Source organism: Pseudochaenichthys georgianus, chromosome 16 (genome assembly GCF_902827115.2).
Source record: "Pseudochaenichthys georgianus chromosome 16, fPseGeo1.2, whole genome shotgun sequence".
Taxonomy (NCBI): domain Eukaryota; kingdom Metazoa; phylum Chordata; class Actinopteri; order Perciformes; family Channichthyidae; genus Pseudochaenichthys; species Pseudochaenichthys georgianus.
In genome coordinates this window covers 45,081,600-45,104,996 of record NC_047518.2, presented here as the reverse complement: position 1 = coordinate 45,104,996, position 23,397 = coordinate 45,081,600, and the positions used below count along the sequence as shown (strand labels likewise).

The following is a 23,397-nucleotide window of genomic DNA, read 5'->3' as shown; positions in this document are numbered from 1 at the left end:
GATCTGGCCCTTCCTACATCCAGGACATGGTTAAACCGTACACCCCAGCACGTGCACTCCGCTCTGCATCAACCAAACGACTCGCTGCACCCTCACTGCGAGGGGGACCCAAGTTCCCATCAGCAGAAACACGTGGGTTTGCTATCCTGGCTCTAAAATGGTGGAATGAGCTCCCCATTGACATCAGGACAGCAGAAAGCGTACACACCTTCCGGCACAGACTGAAAACTCATCTCTTTTGACTCCACTTCGAGCGATAGAACTATTAACAAAGCACTTATATACTAATAAAGGACTGTCTTATCTAAAGCCAGTTGAGTAGCACTTGAAATGTTTTTGCTCTATGAAACCTGATGTACTTTATGATTCTGTTTTCTTCAAGTTTGTATTTTGTTGGTCGAACGCACTTATTGTAAGTCGCTTTGGATAAAAGCGTCAGCTAAATGTAATGTAATGTAATGTAATGAATGGCATGATATCCAAACATTTTTTTTTGAGGAATATGAAATGATAAAAAATTTAATTACAAAGACAATTCACCGGGTCAAAAAAGACCCACTTTTGCATCTAAGGGTTAAGGAAGCTTGCGAAACCCAAATAAATTATTCACATGGAAAAACAGTTACGAGCTGCCATCTAAAGTACAAATGTAAAAGGGTCAGAGATAAAAAAAAAAACTTAAACTTACTTGAAGTATTCTGACCTGGATCTCTTTGTGCCCGTCTATTTGTTCTTTCATTAGCTGGTGATTTGGCATACTCTCTCATCTGCCTGTTTCCTATAGTGACAGTCTTCAACCACAGCTACATAAAGCTCTTTGTAAATGTGTGAATGTATCCGTTTATATAGCTTTTGTGGTGTGTGTGTGTGTGTGTGTGTGTGTGTGTGTGTGCAACAGCGAGCCGATAAACAAAGAAGTGCTATCTTATAAAAGCATCCTCCCGTTTCTTGTAAGTTATCTTGCTTTAGGTGAAATACCCTGGAATCTTTTTTACCCTGACAAGCGCTAAACACTCATTTCACACACAGGACACAGGATGATAAGCATTACATTTGTTCGAAGTTAACATAAACATTATAAATCTTCTCTAAATAATTGGAAATATCTGCTCCAACCTTTACTCTAAATGTCCTGTCTGTTAAAAAGGCCCTACCCAATTGTGCATTCTCCCTCCAATACCCATTCTACTCAATTTGATCAGTAACCTATCCTTCCACATAAAGTCATACACCTTTTCAATGTCAAAGTACACTATTGCCATTATCTCTTTCATTTTCCCACATCGTTACTCACTCTTACTAATTCCACATCCAGAGCTGACCTATTATCCTGTCTCTTCTCCTTCACGTTTTCATTCTCTGCTAGTAACTGCTGTTTTTGCTGTCTATGAATATCACTGAGATGCCCCCCACTATGTACTGCTGCAAGTGTCCTTCCTAACATATCTGCCTTCTCTTTACCTGTCACTGCCAGCCTCTCCCCATCAACCAAAGCTGGAATTGTAATGGCTTTCTTTTCCCACTCATCCGCTTAAACATGGACCAGACATCACCTAATGTTACTCCTCTGCCAATGGTAGAACACAATTCTCTCCATGTTCTCTTTTGTGTATATTTGATTGTCCTTCGAGCAGCTGCCCATTTCCTTTGAAACTCTATAACATTATTTTGTGTCATGTTTTTCTTTAATTCTCTAAATGCATTATTTCGCTCTTTAATAGCCCTGCTGCATTCCTCATTCCACCATGGCACCACTTTCTTCCTACCCTTGGTTGTTGTTTTGGGTATACTGTTCTCTGCTGCATTTAGTATATGTTGCGTTATATTTGGCTTGTAATGACCTCTATGCTTCCCTCTGATGTTAGCAGGTGTACCGACTCCTCACACCATATCCTACATTTCCCCCAATCAGCTTTAGCAAAGCACCACCTGGTTATTACACCTTCCTTCCTATATACACATTATCATTTTAGTAAGCACTGGATAATGGTCACTTCCTACAGTGGAGTTATTCAAAACAAACCATTCGCATGTATGAACCAAACAGTTTGACACTAATGTCAGATCCAGGCATGAGACTTTCCCCCTGTGTACTAATCCTAATGTTATCTTGTTTTCTAGGGTTGCAGATTTCCACTATAATACAGTCTATATCATCAGGAGATTGCACCTCCCTATATGCCACACCATCTTTGAGAAATGGCTGCAGGATCTCAGGTATGAAAGTGGACAGGTAGGCGACCAAGGCCCTGTACACTTTGCATACATTGACTGCACGACTTCAGGTCTGCGATGTGGACAGTACACCTAAAATACATCACTACACAACCTGTGATATTTGAAAATAAGGGAATGACATGTTTATAATATGCTGCAAAACACAAAAAATATGCAGGGATGCAAGTCTATTTCTAAGGCCATTTTATTTTTGGTAGTCTGATCATTTCAACAAGAGAATAGAATCAAACTGAAAACATCGTAAATATGTTCTAGATTCATGAAGCAGATTAATGAACAGTGAAACTCGCTCATGGACTTTAAGGTGAATACTTTAAGAAAACGTGTTCCCACACTATTTGTAGGAGCCATTTTATGGGCGTTGTTGGTGTCTCAGTTTACCATATGTATATGTATAGTGCAACATTATTTTTGAACACTTAGTGGCGGGGTTTAGCTGCACCGGGTGTATAAAAGGGGTCATTGGTGACAGGAGAGGAAGAGGACACAAGGCAAGTTTATTTATATAGCACCTTTAAATACAAGGCAATTCAAGGTGCTTTACAAACATGAAAGACATTCAGACAAAGGCATTTATAAACAGTAAAAGATAATAAAAGAAAAAATACATGAATAAAAAGGTTACAGTGTAGTTTAAGATATGAATAGTTCACACAGAAGTTCCACTTTACTGACACAGGAGGAAGAGCATACCGATTCTACCAGACGGCCAGCCCAGACAGATGCTCATACTACAACTATTGACACAGTGTACTTTAACCTTGGTATGTAAAGCAATAAAACATCATTCTAAAACTGCAGCAAAAGACCGGAACTTCATACGCTTGTGTCTGCGTCAGGATCACTCTAAACCCTCCTGTGAAGTAATGGCATAAAGATATAGGACACTGGAACATTTAAATTGCCATTACATTAAGTAGAATAGTACTCTGAGTGAAACTGAACAATATAAGAAACATATCGCATTGGATTACTTCACAACTGACACCGTCACCCCGGATCAGCTGGACAACACCCCACAATCAGCTGGAGATTGTCACCACCTGCGCTCATCAAGAAGGCGAAAGGAGACGCCGAGAACCAAGACTGAGAAAGTGGCCGGGTATGTGCAGCACTAAAACTGGACTGTATATTGGATACATAAGCTGTATTGGACAATGGCTTGGATTTAATGCTGCAATAATGTCAGCTGTTTGAATCAGCGTCCTGTCAGCAGAAGGACAGCCAGCAAACGAAAATGAAAGGAACAGTGAACATTATGCCTGTTACGTCAACAGAAGGCGCCGTTGGGATGGGATCAGTAAAAGGAAAAAAGGATCACCCAACGCATGGCCAATAGATGGGAGTTGTTTATTGTAAACTGTGAAAAAACAAAATAAGCTTAAATCAGGGCCCTACACTCTTAAAACCACTATGGTTTTTCTCCTGTGTGAACACGAAGATGTGATCTGAGAGCACCTGATTGAGTGAACATTTTCCCACACTCTTCACACCAGTACGGTTTTTCTCCAGTGTGAATACGGTGATGTGATTCTAGAGCACCTGATGTAGTGAAAGTTTTCCCACACTCTTCACAGCTGTAAGGTTTTTCTCCAGTATGAATACGGTGATGTGATTTGAGAGCACCTGATTGAGTGAACATTTTCCCACACTCTTCACAGCTGTAAGGTTTTTCTCCAGTGTGAATAAGGTGATGTGATTTGAGAGCATCTGATCTAGAGAAAGTTGTTCCACACTCTTCACAGCTGTACGGTTTTTCTCCCTTGTGAATAAGTTGATGTGATTTGAGAGCATCTGATCTAGAGAAAGTTGTCCCACACTCTTCACAACTGTAAGGTTTTTCTCCAGTATGAATACGGTGATGTGATTTGAGATGACCTGATGTAGTGAAAGTTGTCCCACACTCTTCACACCAGTACGGTTTTTCTCCCGTGTGAATACGGTGATGTAATTTGAGATGAGCTGATTGAGTGAAAGTTTTCCCACACTCTACACAGCTGTACGGCTTTTCTCCTGTGTGAATACGTTGATGTGAGCTGAGAGCACCTGATTGAGTGAAAGTTTTTCCACACTCTTCACAGCTGTACGGTTTTTCTCCTGTGTGAATATGTTGATGTGATCTGAGAGCACCTGATTGAGTGAAAGTTTTCCCACACTCTTCACAGCTGTACGGTTTTTCTCCCGTGTGAATACGTTGATGTGATCTGAGAGCACCTGATGTAGTGAAAGTTTTCCCACACTCTTCACAGCTGTAAGGTTTTTCTCCAGCATGAATACGTTGATGTGATTTGAGATTACATGATGTAGTGAAAGCTTTCCCACACTCTTCACAGCTGTACGTTTTTTTTCCTGTGTGAATATGCAGGTGGATCTTTAATTCTCCAGATGTTGAAAAAGATTTGTCACATTGCTGACAGCTGTGATGTCTCTTTCTTCCTTTCAGTTTCTAGAACAGACGGACAGAGAAAGAGAGAAAGTCAATCTAAAAAGCATAAATACACAAGTTAACACAATAAAAACTCACCAGGGTTCCCCACACAGACTATACTTGGGCGGGCCGCCCAGGTATATTAACGGCCGCCCAAGTATATTTCGCGACCCATTTAGTTTTTTTTAGTTTTAATTTAAAAAAAATGTGTTCGTCCGTGCCCACGATGCCATGTGCTATCGATTAACTTGTGGACAATGATCCCTCGCTCCCTTGCTCTGATCTCGCCTCCTTCTGGCCTGTTAAGTGGCCTGCCTCACACAGGGTGACTGGCTGTCCACATGATGTGGCCTGCCGACATGGCCACTGTCATATAGGGATGCCAGTGATTATTCGAATATTCGTTACAGTCTCCATAATCGAATATTATTTTTAAAAATCTATTTTATTTATATATTTTTTAATTATTATTTATGTTTATTTTTTCTGGCTTGGTTTCAACCAAAATATAGACTAATGCTAATAATAGTATTAATAATTGTAAATAGCCATTGGTCACACCACCAGTTTGTTTTACTGTAAACTTGGAGAAAGCCTGCGTGCAGAGCAGATTGCTCTGCACGACTGCGGTCGAATCATCGATTATTATTCGCCAGGGCTGCCGAATAATCGATTTTGATCATGGTCAGTTTTTGGCAACCCTACTGTCATACAGATCATAAATCAAAGCCCTTGATTGGTCTCTGTGTGTCATTCAAGCTCGGGATAACCTCAGCTCAGGTGAGGTAAAGGACTCTCTGAGTGTTTAGATGGTTAACTTAGTCTAAGTTCTCAGTGGGTCTCAAACGGTGTGGTCACCATTTATGTAAACACATATTTCCATTTGAGAGGGTAGTGATTGGTCTAATGGATAGTGAGGTGGGCTGAAGATTGGAAGGCTGTGAGTTCAAATCCCACCAGGAACACCACCACTAGTGTGCCCTTGAGTAAGGCACTTAGCCCTTAGCTACTCCAGGGAGAATGTCCCTGTAATCGGTCATTATAAGTCGCCTTGGATAAAAGCGTCAGCTAAATGAAATGTAATATGATTAGTAAAATATGCATGAATAAATAAATAAAAAGTTAACTAGGTGAAAAAAAGGTAAGATACACTTTTAAAACTTGAGAGAAAACTAGTCGTTGCTGCTGCCTCAAAGAGGAGCAGGGGGAGAGGAGGGAGACAGGAGAGGCTGATTCAGGAGCACAGACATACTCACAACTATAAATTAACCAAAAATAAATTAATAAACAAGTTTCAGTGTTTTTTTCATATTGGAAATGGTATGTTATTGGTTATGGCCATGATTTTATGATTATTGAAATGTATTATTGATTATTGAAATGTATACAGTTTGCTCCAAATATCTGGAACAAACTCCCAGAAACCTGCAGGTCCGCTGCAACTCTTACTTGCTCCAAATATCTGGAACAAACTCCCAGAAACCTGCAGGTCCGCTGCAACTCTTACTACTTTGAAATCCAGGCTGAAGACTTTTCTTTTTGTCGCTGCTTTTAATTGAACTATTCATATCTTAAACTGCACTGTAACTTTTATCCATGTACTTTTTCTTGTAATGTTTAATTGAACTATTCATATTTTAGACTGCACTGTAACTTTTATCCATGTATTTTTCCTTAATGTTTATTTTATTAGCTTTTCTTTTTTAATGCTTAATGGCTTTCATTTTTTTTTTGTAAAGCACTTTGAATTGCCTTGCGTTGAAAAGTGCTATATAAATAAACTTGCCTTGCCTTACAGTTCTGTTTCATATAGGTGTTTCCATAGATCTAGCCTCTTTATTTCCCCCTAAAAATGCACCAGATTGATGCATTTAACTCCAAAATCAAAAAAATAAAATCTTACCGGGAGGGCATGCCCCTGGACCCCCCAGAGGATTTGAGGTCGACCCCCACTAAAAATCATATGGATAGGTTCATAAATACATTAAAAATAGTAACCCATTTCCATATTGTTAGCAATTGCATGTGTGTAACCCTCCTGTCCACAAGAGGCACTGTGTAGGGAAGCAGGTAGAACTTCCTCACAGAATATAAATAGAGGCCTGGATGAGGACTTCCTCCTCTTTGTCCTCAAAACACCCAAACCAGAATTGAGTGTTTGGTAGTTGTTCGCCATGTGTCTTTTGATTTACCAATGTAAGTAGAATCCTCTTTGTAATTTTGATGTTTGCACTTGAGTAACCTCAATGGTATTGAACACATTTGTTGTTCAATGTAGTAATGAATATAATTTAGTTCGAATTTGATTGAAGTACTATTTTAATGTGCAAATGCTGTAATCAGTTTGTTTCACCTTTCTACTAGAACCATTGGCAACAGTAAAACAAAGAAGTTTAAACTCCTGTCTCCTGGTGGTTTGTGGCTCCAGTTTGAACATTCATCTCCAACAAATGGTCCTTCGAGCCAGAGACTGAGCCACACTCCACACAGTGACCAAATGACAGATTGCGGGACTGATGACATGCAGACAATGGATGAACCCAACAATGGAGGTCAGGCCATTTCTACTGAGAACATGGATGGATCCGAAGGTGTCCCAGACTTAACCCAGCTCTACTTACAGGAGGGCCCGTCTCAAACATCACCTAGGCCATCCACACCTGCTCATCAAACAGAGCCTTTCACCTGCACCCTTATTGCCTACCCCTCATCTCATTCTGCAATCAGTACCCCTGGAAGTATTAGCCAAAGCCCTGACAAAGCCAATAAGCCATCGTGACCTAGGGGCTAGACCAAAAAGAGATAGACCCCTGATTACTATGGTTTTCCACGGCGCAAGGCAGCATCCCGAGTATCTCATAGTTTAAGGAGTAAGAGGACACACTTCAGCGAGTCGGCATCAAGTGTCCCTACAGGCTGCTCTAATACAAGTCGACATTCAAGAGACAGCCGCCACGCTCCTAATTTGAGTGATCTCCAAGCCAGTATTCTCCAGGAAAAGGGAAGAAAAGACAAGCTGGAGGAGCTTAAAAGACAGCAATTGGAGGATAAGCAGCTGGATGAAAAATGCAAGTTAATTGATGAAAGGGCCAGAGCTGCTCAGCAATTTCAAGAAAATGCACACAAAGTGAGAGAGAAAATGATCAGACAGGTTGAAATGAACAGACGTATTCGTACTAAAGAACAAGAGCTTGAGTCAGCACAACTTGTCACTAGTTTCATAAAACACAATCTCTCTGAAGAGGATGGAGGAGCCTGTGGTCCTACAACCTCATCTCTTCATGGAAATGGAGCAACGTCTTCTTTTTATGATCTGCCTCCATCCAGGATATTCACTCCTGCCCCCCCAAACTTGACATATGCTGACTCTCGCTCTCATTTAGCTTTAGCTCCCCTGCTTCCCCAACTTAGCCTTTCCAGAGGACTACCTAAGGCCTCCCAAATCATTCCCAGGCCTCAACCAATACAGCAAAGCGTATACACTTCCCAGGCTCCCTCTCTTGCCTCAGCAGCTACTGCTGAAACTGCAGCAACGTCAACTCCCCATGTGGCTGCCCAAGCTTTACCTTCGTCCTTTCACCCTGCATCTGCTACAGTAATGCCCTGTGCCCTTTCTATTCACCATGGACCTGTGACCTCGGTCACTGCTGAAGCCCCTAACAATATGATATCCATGCCTGGTAGCGAACAACCTACCTTTACTGGTAGTCTACAGCCAACGCAAGCCATGTCCTCCCAGCAACAATCTGTTTACCCGCATGTTCAATTCCCAAAAGTTACAGATCTGCTGATAGCCTCTGCTTATGGTATACCAAGACCCTCTATCCCTGTGTTCAAAAGTGGTAGAGAGAAGGATTTTGCCCTCATGAAAATGGCCCTCGACAATCACCCCCATCTTACAGAGCAGTATAAATACCAAATACTCTTGGAACATGTTCAGCACTCAGGAGCTAGCAAATTAGCCAGATCCCGCATGCATGACGCAATACCATATTCCACTGCCCTCTTAACACTCAAAGAAAAGTATGGTCAGCCAAGGCTGCTAGTTCAGAGAGAAATAGGTGAAATACTAAATGCCCCCATTGTTCGCATTAATGATGTGGAAGCCTTTGATAATCTGTCCCTGTCTATCCAATCCATGCTCTGGTTGGAATACTGCTGTCCCTAGAGGGTCCTGATGGGTGCAAATTAAGATGTGGTTCCCATGTGGACAGACTCCTCAGTAAACTCCCTGTGCAGTACAGAGATGGATGTGTTGAGCACTGCATTAATCGTGGCATTCTAACTGCACAAGCAACCCAAACCTATACCCTCCTTGACCTATCAAAATGGCAGACAGGAGAAACCATGGACTGGAAAGGAACGCCAGCCCCCCCCGACAAGTCTGCTCTATCTATCAACAGCATCTGAAATGGATGGCACACCAAAATACTACACCAAAGAAAGGATGAATGTCGAAAGGCCTAAGCCCTACTGCCCCTACTGTAACGTTAGAGACCATTTCCTTGGTTCATGCATAGAATTCAAAGGACTCTCCAAAATGAACATTTCAAAATGGATCAAAGAGAAAGGCAGATGCATTAAATGCGGAAGAATCCATAAAATGGACAAATGCACCTTAAAGAGGCCATGTAATTTATGCAAGGACATTCACTTGACTATTCTCCATGACTTTAATTCAAACAAATCAGCTACAGTGATGTACACATCCCCCTCCTCAGAGCTTCTCTACATGGACAAACCTAACCGCTCCCATAAAGTCATGTTGACAATTGTCAATGTACTTCTCCACAACGGAGACAGAACCCTCACAACTCATGCAGTCCTTGATGATGGTGCTGATCGATCCATCCTGCTCCCCTTTGCTGTCCAGTGTTTGGGTCTCTCAACACAGCCTGAAACAATCTCACTATGCACAGTGCAAGTAAGTGGAGCAACTGTTTCCTTTGGAATCTCCCCTATTGACCAGCCAAATGAAAGGCATGTCATCAACGGAGCATTCACTGCTGAGAATCTCGGCCTTTCAGATCACACTTACCCTGTAAAACAGTTACAAAAACAGTTTCACCATCTCAGAGACATTTCATTAGAGCCAATTGACCACACATGCCCTCTTGTCCTCATTGGCTCAGACTATGCCCATCTCATCACAGCCACAGAGCCAATTCGCATTGGGCCCCCCGGTGGCCCACTGGCAGTACACACAAGGCTAGGATGGGCCCTCCAAGGTCCAGCCAGCTTAATCCAAACCCAACAGACTCTTCCCTTCACACTGACCTGCCTTAAAAGTGAATTACTCAAGAACGTGGAAAGACTCTGGCAGATGGACACCTTTCCCTATGCAAATGAAAAGACAGCCACAAGGTCGAAACAGGACAAGATGGCTCTCGCTCTTCTTCATTCCAAGACAGAACGAGTAGAAATAGATGGTGTAATGCGCTATGCCACTCCCCTGCTGAGAATTCCCAATATGCCTGCCTTTCAAGCCCCCAAGGAATGCGTTCTGCCTCGTCTCTGTACCACAGAAAGACGCTTGTCCAAAGACTCACAACTTTCTGAGAAATACCAGGAGGAACTGAATAAACTCACAGAGCTTGGCTATGTTCAAAGGATCCCCAACGAGCAGGCTGAGCAACCACAGGAAACCTGGTATTTTCCACATCACATAGTTGAACACATTGCTCTCTTGAATACATGGGACAAACCCTGAACAAATGTCTTCTGCCTGGCCCAACACTTGGTCCCTCACTCATTGTAGTACTCCTCAGATTCCGCCAAAATGCCATTGCCATCTGCGGAGACATAAAGGCTATGTTCCATCAGATACGCCTTTTGAATGAGGACAAACCCCTGTTGCGCTTCATTTGGAGAGGGATGCGGCTCGAACAGGAACCCAGTGTGTATGAATGGCAAGTTCTTCCTTTTGGAACAACCTGCAGCCCATGCTGTGCCACCTTTGCAGTTCAAAAACATGTCAAAGATCATTGTGATGGAAACGAGGAGGTCCTTGAATCAGTCCAAAATTGTTTCTATGTTGATAACTGCCTCCAAAGCTTTCACTCCCCCCAAGAAGCAAAGTCCCTCATCGACAAAATGAGACCTCTGTTCTTAGAGGGTGATTTCGACATAAGACAGTGGGCTAGCAATGATCCATCCGTTATAAAACATCTCCCTACAGAGTCCAAATCCAAGACTAACGAGTTGTGGCTCTCAGAGGGTGGAGACCCTAAAGAGCCTACATTGGGCCTTCAATGGAACTGCCTCAAAGAAACGCTGGGCTATAAAAACAGAACAATCACTTATCACCAACCAACAATGAGAAATATCTACAAGGTCTTGGCATCTCAATATGACCCCTTAGGCTATCTAATCCCTTTCACTACCCGTGCAAAGATACTGGTGCAGGATCTATGGAAGCAGGATAGAGGATGGGATAATGTCATTAAGACAGAAAGCCTATTGAGGAAATGGCAATCATGGGAGTTGGAACTGCAAAATCTCCCTGACATCAACTTCCCTCGCTGCTATCTCCACATCTTCACCAACACAACCACCGACCACCATGTGCATGTTTTCTGCGACGCCTCTGAGCGTGTGTATGCAGCTGTTGCGTACCTTCAGACGCAGGATAAACATGATCAAACTCATGTAAGTTTCATAATGGCCAGATCTCGTGTTGCCCCTAAGCGCCAGCTATCTATCCCACGCCTTGAACTATGTGCAGCCCTATCTGGTGCCCAACTGGCCAACCTCCTTAGTACCAAACTCACTATTCCTCTACAGACCCTCTGGACAGATTCAAGCACCGTCCTATCATGGATAATATCCGACTCTTGCCGTTACAAGGTGTTTGTTGGCACAATAATAGCTGAGATTCAGACCCTGACCGACACAAAGAGCTGGAGGTATGTTGACTCTAGTCGAAATTTCACATAAATACAGATGGAGTCAGGGCCCGTCTTTCCTCTTGCTTAATACAAACTGTTGGCCAGCTAATCCATGTCTTGAAACTAAATCTGAGCCTGTTGAGAAAATCCGAAAATCAATGTTCTGCGGAGCAGTAATGACTATGGACACAAAAACTCCCGACCCAACCAAGTACCATACCTGGGACGACCTCGTCAACGATACCAGGAATCTGCTCTATGGGGCGGCAGATAACATTTCAAACATAGCCCAAAGCTATACAGACTCAGAGAGACATCTTCTTCAAAGGGCCCAAGCAGAGAGCTTCCCTGAAAAATGCAATGCCCTCAAAAGAAAAAATAAATCAATTCTAAAGAGTAGTAAAGGTGGTCGACTTCGAAGAGTAGAGAACCTTACCCAGGACAGTATCCATCCAATAATATTGGATCCAAAACATGCCATAACTAAACTCCTCATCAAGCATTATGACGAGAAACTGCTTCACCCAGGCCCTGAACGGGTACTTGGGGAAATGAGACGCAGGTACTGGATTCTTCGTGGGCGCCAAGCCATTTGCCAGCATCAACATCAGTGTCCAGACTGTCAGAGATGGAGAGCAAAAACAAAGAAGTTTAAACTCCTGTCTCTTTGTGGTTTGTGGCTCCTGCCTGTACCTGTTCGCTCTCCCATCGCGTGAAGGGTCTGCTAACAAGCGACCAACAGAAAGGTCAATGTTAATGTTGTTGCATTTTTTTAATTGAGACTTGCTTGACTAACATTGATAAAAGACTCGACTTGACTTTGACTTGGTATTCATGACTTGAGACTTGACTTAGGCTTGAGACAGATGACTCGAAAGGACTTTACTTTTTAAAATAAAATATTTGCATTTGTTTTTGTATTGTACGAAGCCCCTAGAGGGCAATGAAAGAAAAAAAAGAGAGAGAAAATCTCGTTCGCAGGAGAAAGTAGGAAGTGGAGCGCACAGGAGACAGCCGTTTCATTGCAGACTGTTATGTTTATGTGGGGAAATACATACATTATTTGAGATACATTTCAAACTCTCACATTTTTTTAGGGACATTTCGGCCAGGGGTGTAGAGTTATTTGTTCAAGCACTGGATCAGCAAAACAGGAGAGTCTGTGAACCAGTCTGCCTTGACCTATGTATTCATGTCTGTGACACTCACAGTATCTGCTGCCCACAGCTGTTTTATAGAAGAACCCCCTTCACTTCATGAAATCTCTGCAGCACCAGGAGGCAGTGTAACTCAGCAGAATCTGAGAAGAGCAGCACCAGCTACAAAGAGCTGTGCCTTCACTGTGTTTACCTTCATTAGAACAGCTAACGAGCGACCGCAGGCTGCTATGTTTTAAACACACACACACACACACACACACACACACACACACACACACACACACACACACACACACACACACACACACACACACACACACACACACACACACACACACACACACACACACATTCCCCCTATTACCTGTTTTATGATTTCAGAGCCCCACTCTCCATTGTTGTTAATGTTGAAAATAAAACTCTAGTTTTCATAACCACTGATTTAAATGTGGAAACGGCTTCTTCATCAGGATTTCGTAGGACATAACTTGCTTGACTCTCACCCCAGTAACTTGAGACTTGCACATGTATGACTTACTCCCACCTCTGGTATACAGGAGACAGAGGGAGACGGCATCCTGTCACTGCGAGTCTCAGTATGCTCCGTTCGTCTTGTGTTTTGTTTTTTTGGTCTAATTATTATCTAAACCTTGGTGTGTCTGTATGAAACGTCATTTTGAGAGACCATGCTTTTAAACCTGTGGATTACATTTTACTTCTGGCCATACAACTTTCCAAGACACACCTGAGTGACAGCACAAACAGGTGTGGCGAGGAGCCCCGGCCTCTACGCTGCTACAGCCACGAGGCTATGCTAGAGCTACAATGCGATCGGCCTCCTACGAATACACCAAGCCATCTGTGCTCTTCGTTATTGGATGACATCCCTCGGGAGCCGCGTATAAACACCAGGAAAAAGAGCCGAGGAAGGAGGGGAGGAGGTGTTCAGAATCGCCTATGGCGGAGATTCAGCCGGCCACCACTTCCATCCATCAAACTCTTCATGAGTCAGCAATCACTAGGGGGATCCAAGATGGCGCCTGTGCCGCTCCCTCAGCACTCTGCCTTTAGCTATCCTGCTTTTGTTCCATGTATGTCAATGTCTCTGCTCGTCTATGATCGCAAAGCTCTCCTCCACCTCAGACCCTCACTGGAGTTTATACTGCTGCCCGAACCTACATCTGCCAACCGTAAGTCGCCTCCCCCCCTCTACTGTCGGATATTCCCACCTAACTGCGCCGGTTGCCCTGCATCCTGCCTCACCGAAAGCGTTTTAGACGACGGGGAAAGCGTGGTGGTGCGCTTGTCCATCAAAAAGCATACCTGACGGCTTCTTCTGGGACTTATCCACGCATCAGATGTCATAGACCTACCGCTGCACGCCATCTGACGGTACGTCCACACAGCGGCTTTGGAAAAAGCTTGCCGGCGGGCGTGTCTGAAGCTCGACCAACAACCAATCACATGAATCTCCCGCCCCTGACACACAAGCAGCGGTTTGATTGGCTAGAGCTTGTACTATATGATTTGATTGGCTGACGCTTCCACCGAAAGCTTCAGAAGATTCAAAAATGTAACATTGATCAACTTTTGAATCCTGAGATGCCTGGAAATCTCCGCTTTGCTTCCCACAATGCAGTGGGGGGAAAAGTGAGGCAAAGTGACGTCACCCCATTCAAAGTGAATGGGTAGAAGCGGTGGAAGATTTTTTTTAACGCTGCTGTGTGGACGTACCGTGAGGGTTTGGTGGATTCGCCCTGTCTTTCCGGAGTTGCGGCCTCTGCAGTCTAACAAGTCCTGCCTTGTTAGACCGTCTTGAAAACTGGGTGGGAGTTTCAGCAACAGTTCTAAACTGGTTTAGCTCCTACTTGAAGGACAGAACAAACTTTGTCTCAATAGGCAATTACAAATCAGCCCTGATAAATATGTCATGCGGGGTTCCTCAAGGCTCCATCTAGCACCTTTGCTTTTTAATATTTATATGCTACCTCTGAAAACTGAGATCATTGTTTTTGGAGCAAAGAAGGACCGATTAAAATTAATCACAGAGCTTCAGTCGGCAGACTACAAACTAACTCCCAAAGCAAGAAATCTAGGTGTAGTGATGGACTCAGACCTATATTTTAACAGTCACATTACAACAGTTATTAGGTCTGCATATTACCACCTGAAGAATATATCAAGGATTAAAAAACTAATGTCGGAACAGGATTTAGAAAAACGTGTCCATGCTTTTATTTTCAGTAGACTCGACTACTGCAATAGTGTATTCACAGGGCTCACTAAAAAATCCATCAGAAAGCTGCAGCTGATTCAGAACGCTGCTGTTCGAGTACTCACTGACACTAGAAAAGTGGATCACATCACTCCGGTTCTGAGATCATTACACTGGCTTCCAGTCTGCCAAAGAATTGATTTTAAAATACTACTGCTAGTTTTTAAATCACTAAATGGCTTAGGACCGAGGTATATAGACGACCTCCTCCATCACTATGAAGCATCCAGGAGTCTCAGGTCTTATAGGTCGGGTCTGCTCTCTGTTCCGAGAATAACCACTAAACATGGAAAAGCAGCTTTTAGTTATTATGCCCCAACAATTTGGAACAAACTGCCTAAATCGTGCACGTCCGCCGAAACACTTCCTATTTTTAAATCCCGAATAAAAACACACCTATTTGCCGCTGCTTTTAATTGAGCTGCCCATACTCACACGACAGTATGCCTTTTCAGTCATGTATTCTGTACCTGCTGTGTTTATTTATTTCATTACCTTTGCTTATTATGCCTGTTTTTAAATGCATTTTTAATAATGTATTTATGCTGTATTTGTTCTTAAATGTCGTTTGCTTTTAATCTGTAAAGCACTTTGAATCACCACGTGCTGAAAAGTGCTATATAAATAAAATTGCCTTGCCTGTGTTGATATTACACATGGAGCTGCTGTGATGCAAGTCACATTTCAGACTTGATCTGACAATTAAAGAATCGTACCGTATACAACAACGTTCTAACCTCTATCTAACCATATTGTACATTCATATTGTATATTTCAAAACCGGTTGTGATCTTTCATTTGGGGATAACAGTGTAGGGGTCGACCGATAATTGGACCCTCCTGCATTTGAACGATTATCGGTATCTGCCTTTTTTTTATCAAATTGCCGATAAAACTTTGGCTCTGATGCGGCCGTTTCTCTGGCTGCAGTCACCACTCTTGCGGCTTTCACACCAGCGCTTTTCCCGTTCTAGCTCTGAGCTAGAGCTTTTCTGTTTCAGCTCCGGTCTCCCTTTTCTGCTCCCGCTTTGTTCACACCACCCAGAGCCCGACTGGTGCTGCAGCTGCTGCATCATGACGTCACCGTTTACATCGCTGATTTGCTCCCCAACGGCGTTACAAGCGCTCACAACAACAACAATGGGGGACTGCGTCGGGTCGATGATCGTGTTGCTTTTAATCACACGAAGCCAGATTAAATTAAATAACGACTTCTCCAAGCTTATACATTACATTACATTCATTGTTTATTAATGTGTTTCAGCGGCATTTACCGACCGCTGCAGTGCTGGCTGCTCTTGCACGGGAGTTTCTTCTGCCGTTAGCTCCCCGTTAGCTCAAACTGCAGTGGCCGCTCTAAAGTATTCACTGTCCGACTGTCACACAAGCAGCTGATACATATCCCCAGTTCCCCTTAAGTGAATGTGTGTCAGTCTGAATTGACGCTGTTTGGCATCACAACGTTGTTATGAAAGTTTCTCTGGTATAAAATGGGTGATGTTAGCATAGCAACCGAAGCTAAACTGACTACTTGCTATTGCTATCCTACTGTGGCATAAACCGTTTTCTCCAGGCACATTTTACCGGCCTATTTTTATTATGATTCTACTTGTGATAGTCGGACACGACAACCTGTGCAGCCCATGTATTGATTGCATCCGATAGCTGCTATTATACAAAACGTCTGCGTCTCTCCACAATAATCAATAACAGTGAACGGATGGTCAAAGTAAGGTACAAATAAACAGAATCACACGAAGCCTGGTTAGTGCTGCCTGACTTTATAAAGTGTGTTTATAAGCACTACTGCTTGTAGGCAGGCATGACGAGACTCTTCAGTCGACCCATCTTCAGGGGAGGTGGGTTTAGTTTCCTGCACGCCTCGACGTAAGCAACGCCGCCTCTTAGCTCCGAAGCTCTTGCCTCTAGGCCGAAAAGATTTTGGAGCTGGAAGTGAACTGGATTCCGGAGCTAAGAGGCGGTGCCTCTGCGATGTGAACAGGAAAAACCGGTACTTTTCAGGCGTTGGTGTGAAAGGGGCATCTGTGTCCAGGAGCAATGTCCCGCCCACAGCGCTATCTGATAGGCTATTACTGAAGTGTCAATCAACACTGAAGATTTTCAGGGCGGGAGCCAGCCAGAGAGGCGGGACCTTCTCAAATTACAGGCAGGTGCGAAAGAACGCAGACACAGACTGAAGCAAGCAGCAGCGCTGAGCGGTAGAGCCATACATGTGTTTCGAAGGTAAGTCCGTTGAAAGCCGAAGTTCAATAAACATCCCAATCCCCTCAGCTGAAGTTGCAAAAAACACCACGATCTTATGATCCAATTCTATCAGTTTTCCAGTTACACAGGGACGCGGGAAGTCAGTCAGAGTTGGGGGTGTGTGTAGTGTCTCGCAGCGGAGTAACTGTGGTGCGGAGGGGGGGGGGGGCTGCGAGTGGAGCCTCGCAGTTTTCAGGTTGATATGTGAAGCTCATTAGCTAGCCAACATGTATCCAGCAAATGTTTAGCAAAATATTAGAAGTGAGGCTACGAGACTGACGGTCTACTATAACAGCTTCACTTTTAATATTTTGCAAAACATTAGCTAGCACTAGTGTTTTGCAGTTGCTAGCAGCTTATTGGGATGTTATGCTAGATAGACAGGCATCACGCCTCAAACTGAGGGCACTTGTCTCAATAGCATGTTTTAGATTGAAGTTGTCTGAGGTCCTTACCACCAGCTGCTCTTGCAGTAATAAGTAGTGCACCTTTCTTACTGTCCTAATGCACAATGTAGTGACTGCTTTTTTATCTTTTGTTTTCTTAGTTATGTTCTCTGTATTTTATATGTTTGTGTTATGTGTTATGTGTAACGTTGCTGCCTTCTTGGCCAGGTCAGCATTGCAAATGAGATTCTATCTCAATGCTTTTATCTAGTTAAATAAAGGTTAAATAAAATAAAAATAAAATTGTTTTGATATAATAAATTAAGCATTATTGTTAGTTAAGCATGTCAACAATAATAAAACTGTGGGTTTTCTCCGGAAGTTTTTCCTTGTACGATGTGAGGGTCTAAGGACAGAGGGTGTCGTATTGCCATACTGATATTCTGTACAAACTGTGAAGACCACTGAGACAAATGTAACATTTGTGATATTGGGCTATATAAATAAACATTGATTGATGTCAGCCTGCAGCCCCACTTTGAACTCTCTGTCTCTCTCTAACTCATTGCAGATGGCTGCACTAAAGAAAAGGGCACAGAGAGGAAACCAGTTGTAAGATGTTTAAAAGTTCATTAAACATAATATATGCTTAAATGCATTTCAAAGAAGTTGTGTTGGAGTTTGTTATTCCACCTTTTGACACCAAGATTATCTGATTTTACTGCAAATGTATATCGGTTCCAAATATCGGTTATCGGTCTTCTTGATTACTAATAATCGGTATCGGCCTTGAAAAAGCCATATCGGTCGATCCCTATAACAGTGTTAGGCATTTGTGAGGTGCAACAACATGAACCTTTCTGTTGGTCGCTTGTTAGCAGACCCTCCACGCGATAGCAGAGCGAACAGGTACAGCAAGCGAGGGATCATTGTCCACTAGTAAATCGATTGCAGATGGTGTCGTGCTCGCGGACGGATACAAACAAAAATAATAATGAATGGGTCGCGAAATATACTTTGGTGGCCGTTAAACCTGGACGGCCCAAGTAACGTCTATGTGAGGGAAACCCTGGACTTGAATTTTGAATTGAGCCTTCCCTTATAGATACTATCTCTTTACGTATTAGTGATGGGAATTCCGGCTCTTTTTAGTGAGTCGGATCATTTGGCTCGGCTCACTAAGAAGAGCCGGCTCTTTCGGCTCCCAAACGGCTCTTCATGTTACCACAGTTTACCAGAGCCTCAGTTTCCCCGCTGCGAGGCTCCGGTGCTCGCAGTTCACGCGCGTGCTCCAGCACCCCCAAGGCTTGCCGGCAGAACACTTTCCGTCACAGGAACACGCTTTGCTGGAGGAGAAAAGAATCCCACCAGACTGCTTTGCCCCTCCAACAGAGGGATGTCCTCGTCCTTTTTGTCATTTCAAGCGATAAAAACTCTTTTGGGCGCCCTTGGCTCGAGTTCAGGGCGTTCCGAGCTGAATAAGGGCGTCAAATGACGGCAAGACTCCCGCCTGGCGGAAACGCTGGAATTAGGAATATATTGTGATGAAGTGCACACTGACCTGAGCTCCAGGGGTCTTTTTGTTCTCCTCCATGCTGCTCTCAGTGCTCCTTCTCCGGATGGGTCTCTGAAATAAATCAACAAAACTAGAGCTGACACAAAACAAGACAACCGACAGACACAACAAAACTAATCTACAGCTACTTTGTAGGTTCATCGCAGAGGTGAGAAGTAACTAAGTACATGTACTCAAGTACTGTACTTCAGTACTATTTAGAGGTACTTTTACTTTACTTGAGTATTTCCATGTAATGCTACTTTGTCTGCGACAATAGGAGACAGTAATAAAGCTGCTTCACTGAAGAGGAGAAACTCACAGCTCCAGGACTCAGTCAGTCAGGAGGAGACTAGAAACAACAAGTCAATCAACTGAGGATTCATCCTGTAACATAAAGGAGTTACCTAACAGAAACCAGAATGCTAACGGTAATAAAGAAGAGTTACCGTACTAAAACAATATGCTGAAGGTAGAAAGGGAGCGTTTACTCAAACTAAACGATATAATAATGTTAGAGAAAGTAATTATTAAGGTATTTCCTCCACCTGAATGAGAATAAAACACACACACACCTGGGGCTGCGTTCATAAAGCTAGCCGATGGCTTTTAGCCTTTATTTAAAGATAATTTGAGACTATTTTTGGAGCACATTTTAAAGTTTTTTTGTGAGTTTCTTTCTTCCAAGATTGCAGCTGTTGTGTTAAATAAGATAACTTCTGATCCGTGATTAACTGTAAGCTAAACTAACAGTTGTAAATGCACTTAATGAAACCTCTGCAGATGTTTAATGCACTCACCTCTTCTTCTTCTTACAGTTTTTGGCGGATTGCAAAGAACTTTAAAGGTGCATCCCGTCACTTACTATTGCGGTAAGCGTGTTGTCACTTCAAATTGTTGTTGTCAACTCCGGGCTATCCTGTTGTGTCTGCTCTGCTGCTGATAGCTTATATTATCTTAAACTAAATCGATCGTTTTACAAATTCTTGATCACGGCAGCTACCTGACGTTGTAATCACACGTTACTACAGCTTAAGCACTCACAACTCTCCTTCTCGTAGCGACTTTAACTCCACAGTTGCTTACACTCCTTTCGGGTTTGCTAACTGTAGCTACTTTAGCTTGATAGCTAGCTATGGCTCCTTCCCCACCCTCGGGTGCTATTTCTTGCTCTCTGTCTTATGTTTGCTCACCTCCCTTCCTCCTTTACTGGTACCGATAGGCATACATGTGTTAAATGTAGTACAGTTGCTAGGTTGGAGCATGGATGTATAATAAGAACGGTTGGAGGCGGGAATCATAGCCATAGTACGCTTACTAATGACGTCACGCATTGGCTGTACGGCAACACAAGAGGACAATTTACACGGCCAAATTCCGCAAAGACTATTAAAACATAACAATCGACAGTGAATATAATGGAACTGTGTCCGGAAAGTGAAGTGTTAATTAAGTAATGTTATTGAAGAACTGAAATCTATAAAATGGAAAGTTAATATGTAGCATATCCCTCCGAAATATGGTCGTAGACTTTACTGATGATCTAGAATTTATTGAAACTCCAGACTCAATGTAAGAGCTTGTGCCTCTTCGGGGGGTGCTAACATTTAAACGTAAACTGTATTCTTTACTTTCTCCGTCTTCACACACGTTCAGAGGATGAACGTGTGTACTGTCTGCGGGAGTTTACGCTGTTGATAGGTAGTTGTTGTTGCTGCCATGTCTCTTGTTTTTGTTGTGTGCTCGCGGTTTACTGTAAATTCCCAGATAAAATTGGTTGTACTTCATGGTCAGATAAACAAAGATGCCACACACTGCCAAGTGGATCATTTAAGTCACAACTTCCTCGTTTGATTAGATAATGTGTGTACTTTGCATTCTCAGAAATATGATATCGCTGCTGAAAAGGCACAACCAGTGGCGACTGGTCATTAGGGGCAGGTGGGGCACAGCCCCACCTAGTGTCAGCAGAAAGTATTAAAATAATGATTACAACAAAATGCAAAAAATAAATTAAAAAATAAATTAAATATATTTTAAGATCATGTTTAATCATCTGATTCGTCTGTACAATTCTGTTTTAGTCTGTGCTCTTCTCATTAGTGTCTACAGTGTGTGCCTATTGAGCTGTTTAGAGCCATGTGGGACAAACCCTGATCCTGCCCCTCCCTCTGACTGTCTAAGTGAACGGTGACTGCAAAAACTACACTGCGCATGCTCAGAGTATTTTCCTATTTAATGTGTGTGGCAAAAAATAATGACCATAGGGGCAAAGTGCTGCCATCCCCACCATACGTCATCTCACATCCTTCAGAGCTGATTGGCTGTAAGTACGTGTGCCGCGAAAAGTGTGGTGTGTGAAGAGGAGGAGAGAGAGCTGCAGTGAGGCGTCCTAAAACCAGGAAGTAAGCTGCGCATGGCTTCCCTCCACAAAAAAGCAACGAGATTTCTCCATAGGATTTTAGAAAATAGCTCAAAATAAGATCTGTGGGAAACGTAGCTGTTAGATAAATGCACGTTTTGTTCAGCCGGATAATATCCACATGTCTACCCTACTTTTATCATTTTCGAATCAAACATCTATTGATTAGATTAGATTTATGATAGACTTTTGAAACTACAAGAAGATAAGGAGGACTTTTACAAAAAAGTAATAGAGATTTTTGTCCAGAAGGATAGGCAAATGGACTTAATCTTCAAGTCAAGGTAAGACTGCAATGTTATTGAAAATGGGATCTTACTAAGAGAGAACAATTCAATATTTAAATGATAAAATTACATTTTTTTGGGTATCCTTCTGTTGAACTGTCTGTTTAAAAGTAATTGAAGCATCAGACAAAAAAAGCTTTTGAAAATAATATTATATTTTGATTTAATATATTTGTAAACCTGAAGAGTCAGTGCCAGAGCCTCACCAGCCATGAACCTCTCTGCAGAAGCTTATATATAGACATCTTGAGTTTTTTGTGCCCCACCACTTTTGTACATATAGAAACGCCACTGGGCACAACAACAAAAAAATAGAGAAGCGATCAAAATGTGATGGACCTATGTGCACATTGATTGTCATGGATGAATATAATTATATGAAAACTGATTGACCTTAATGTATAGGCTGATTTAAGATGATGTTTATGCCAACTAACTGACTTGGTCACTCATATGCATACCACATGACAATATCTATAAAGGAAACAGTTGAAACAGCATTGAAGATGCCCTTTGCAACTTGAAGGATTCAGCTTTGCTTTGGTATACATTCATGGAGAAATATGTGTTTCAGGGTATGCACACAGTTTAATTTAAGTGCAAATTATCCGATTAGATTCCATGTAACTTGTTAGACGTTTTATCCAAAGCGAATTACATACATTCAGTAGGCTACTGTGGACAATCCCCACAGGAGCACTTTGGGGTGAAGCGTCTTTTCCAGGGACACAACAACATGCTGGCTGCCGTGGGATTGAACCAGTGCTCCCCTCATTTGAAGATCAACGCACTGAGCCACACCCTCCGGATGTTGTTAACTGACTATGTTTTACTAATTTAGTCAAATGTTATTCAAAGATCAGTTATTTTCATTCTGTTACACATAATTTCCCAACATAATGTAGTTGTAGTTAATTAATTCCAATAAGAAAAACGCATTATACACACTAACAATACAAACATAAGAGCATAAAGAAATATTTTGATTTCTGTTCACTGATAATGATTGCCTTTAATAATTAGAAATGATTGACCTCAATGCAATATTGATTACAATGTCGCTTGACTTATTTTCCACGCAATGCCACATGTTGTATAAATTAGACAGTTGAAATACATTAACCCTTTCTTGTTCCTAATATTTGGCAAGATACATATTAAACACACATACAAATCAAATATAAAAGCATTTAAAACGTTTTTAATTTTCCACACTGATTACTGACATGACTCAGTGAAACTGGTTGATCTTAATTAATTGTTACATGATTATAATGTCCCCATTAGGGTCTGACTTGATTGATAAAAAAGCAGAATGGAAAGACATTATCCTGTGTTTGTTCATGTTGATTGGCAAGTCACATTACTTTTTGTGTTGGAGTGCCTCAGGTTTACAAAGCTCGAACTCCCATCCATCTGCAGCGAGCAACACAAGTCTGTACAAGAGCATCAGCTGTATCAAAGGTCATTGATACACGTTTAACCAATTCAGAC

The 23,397-nt window shown here is 42.4% G+C and overlaps 1 protein-coding gene across 2 annotated transcripts; it reads right to left on the bottom strand.

Moving 5' to 3' along the window:
• Positions 1-2,734: 2,734 nt before the first annotated feature.
• Positions 2,735-20,504, bottom strand: LOC139435368 (zinc finger protein 726-like). 2 transcript variants are annotated; one of them, XM_071205999.1, is made up of 3 exons: positions 19,995-20,504; positions 19,201-19,266; positions 2,735-4,684 (listed from the first exon to the last, which is right to left on the bottom strand). In XM_071205999.1, exons 2-3 carry the CDS (start codon positions 19,231-19,233, stop codon positions 3,650-3,652), a joined length of 1,068 nt encoding a protein of 355 aa, XP_071062100.1. In that variant the 5' UTR covers positions 19,234-19,266; positions 19,995-20,504; the 3' UTR covers positions 2,735-3,649. The 2 variants fall into 2 exon arrangements, with proteins under 2 accessions (XP_071062100.1, XP_071062101.1); XM_071206000.1 differs by having other exon boundaries at positions 20,060-20,504.
• Between the last annotated feature and the right edge of the window lie 2,893 nt (positions 20,505-23,397).

Coding starts and splice junctions, on each gene's coding strand:
- LOC139435368 (XM_071205999.1), bottom strand. CDS start 19,233: ATGGAGGAGAACAAAAAGACCCCTGGAGCTCAG. Junction 4,685..19,200: donor AAAAGACCCCTGGAGCTCAG/GTCAGTGTGCAC, acceptor CGTCTGTTCTAG/AAACTGAAAGGAAGAAAGAG.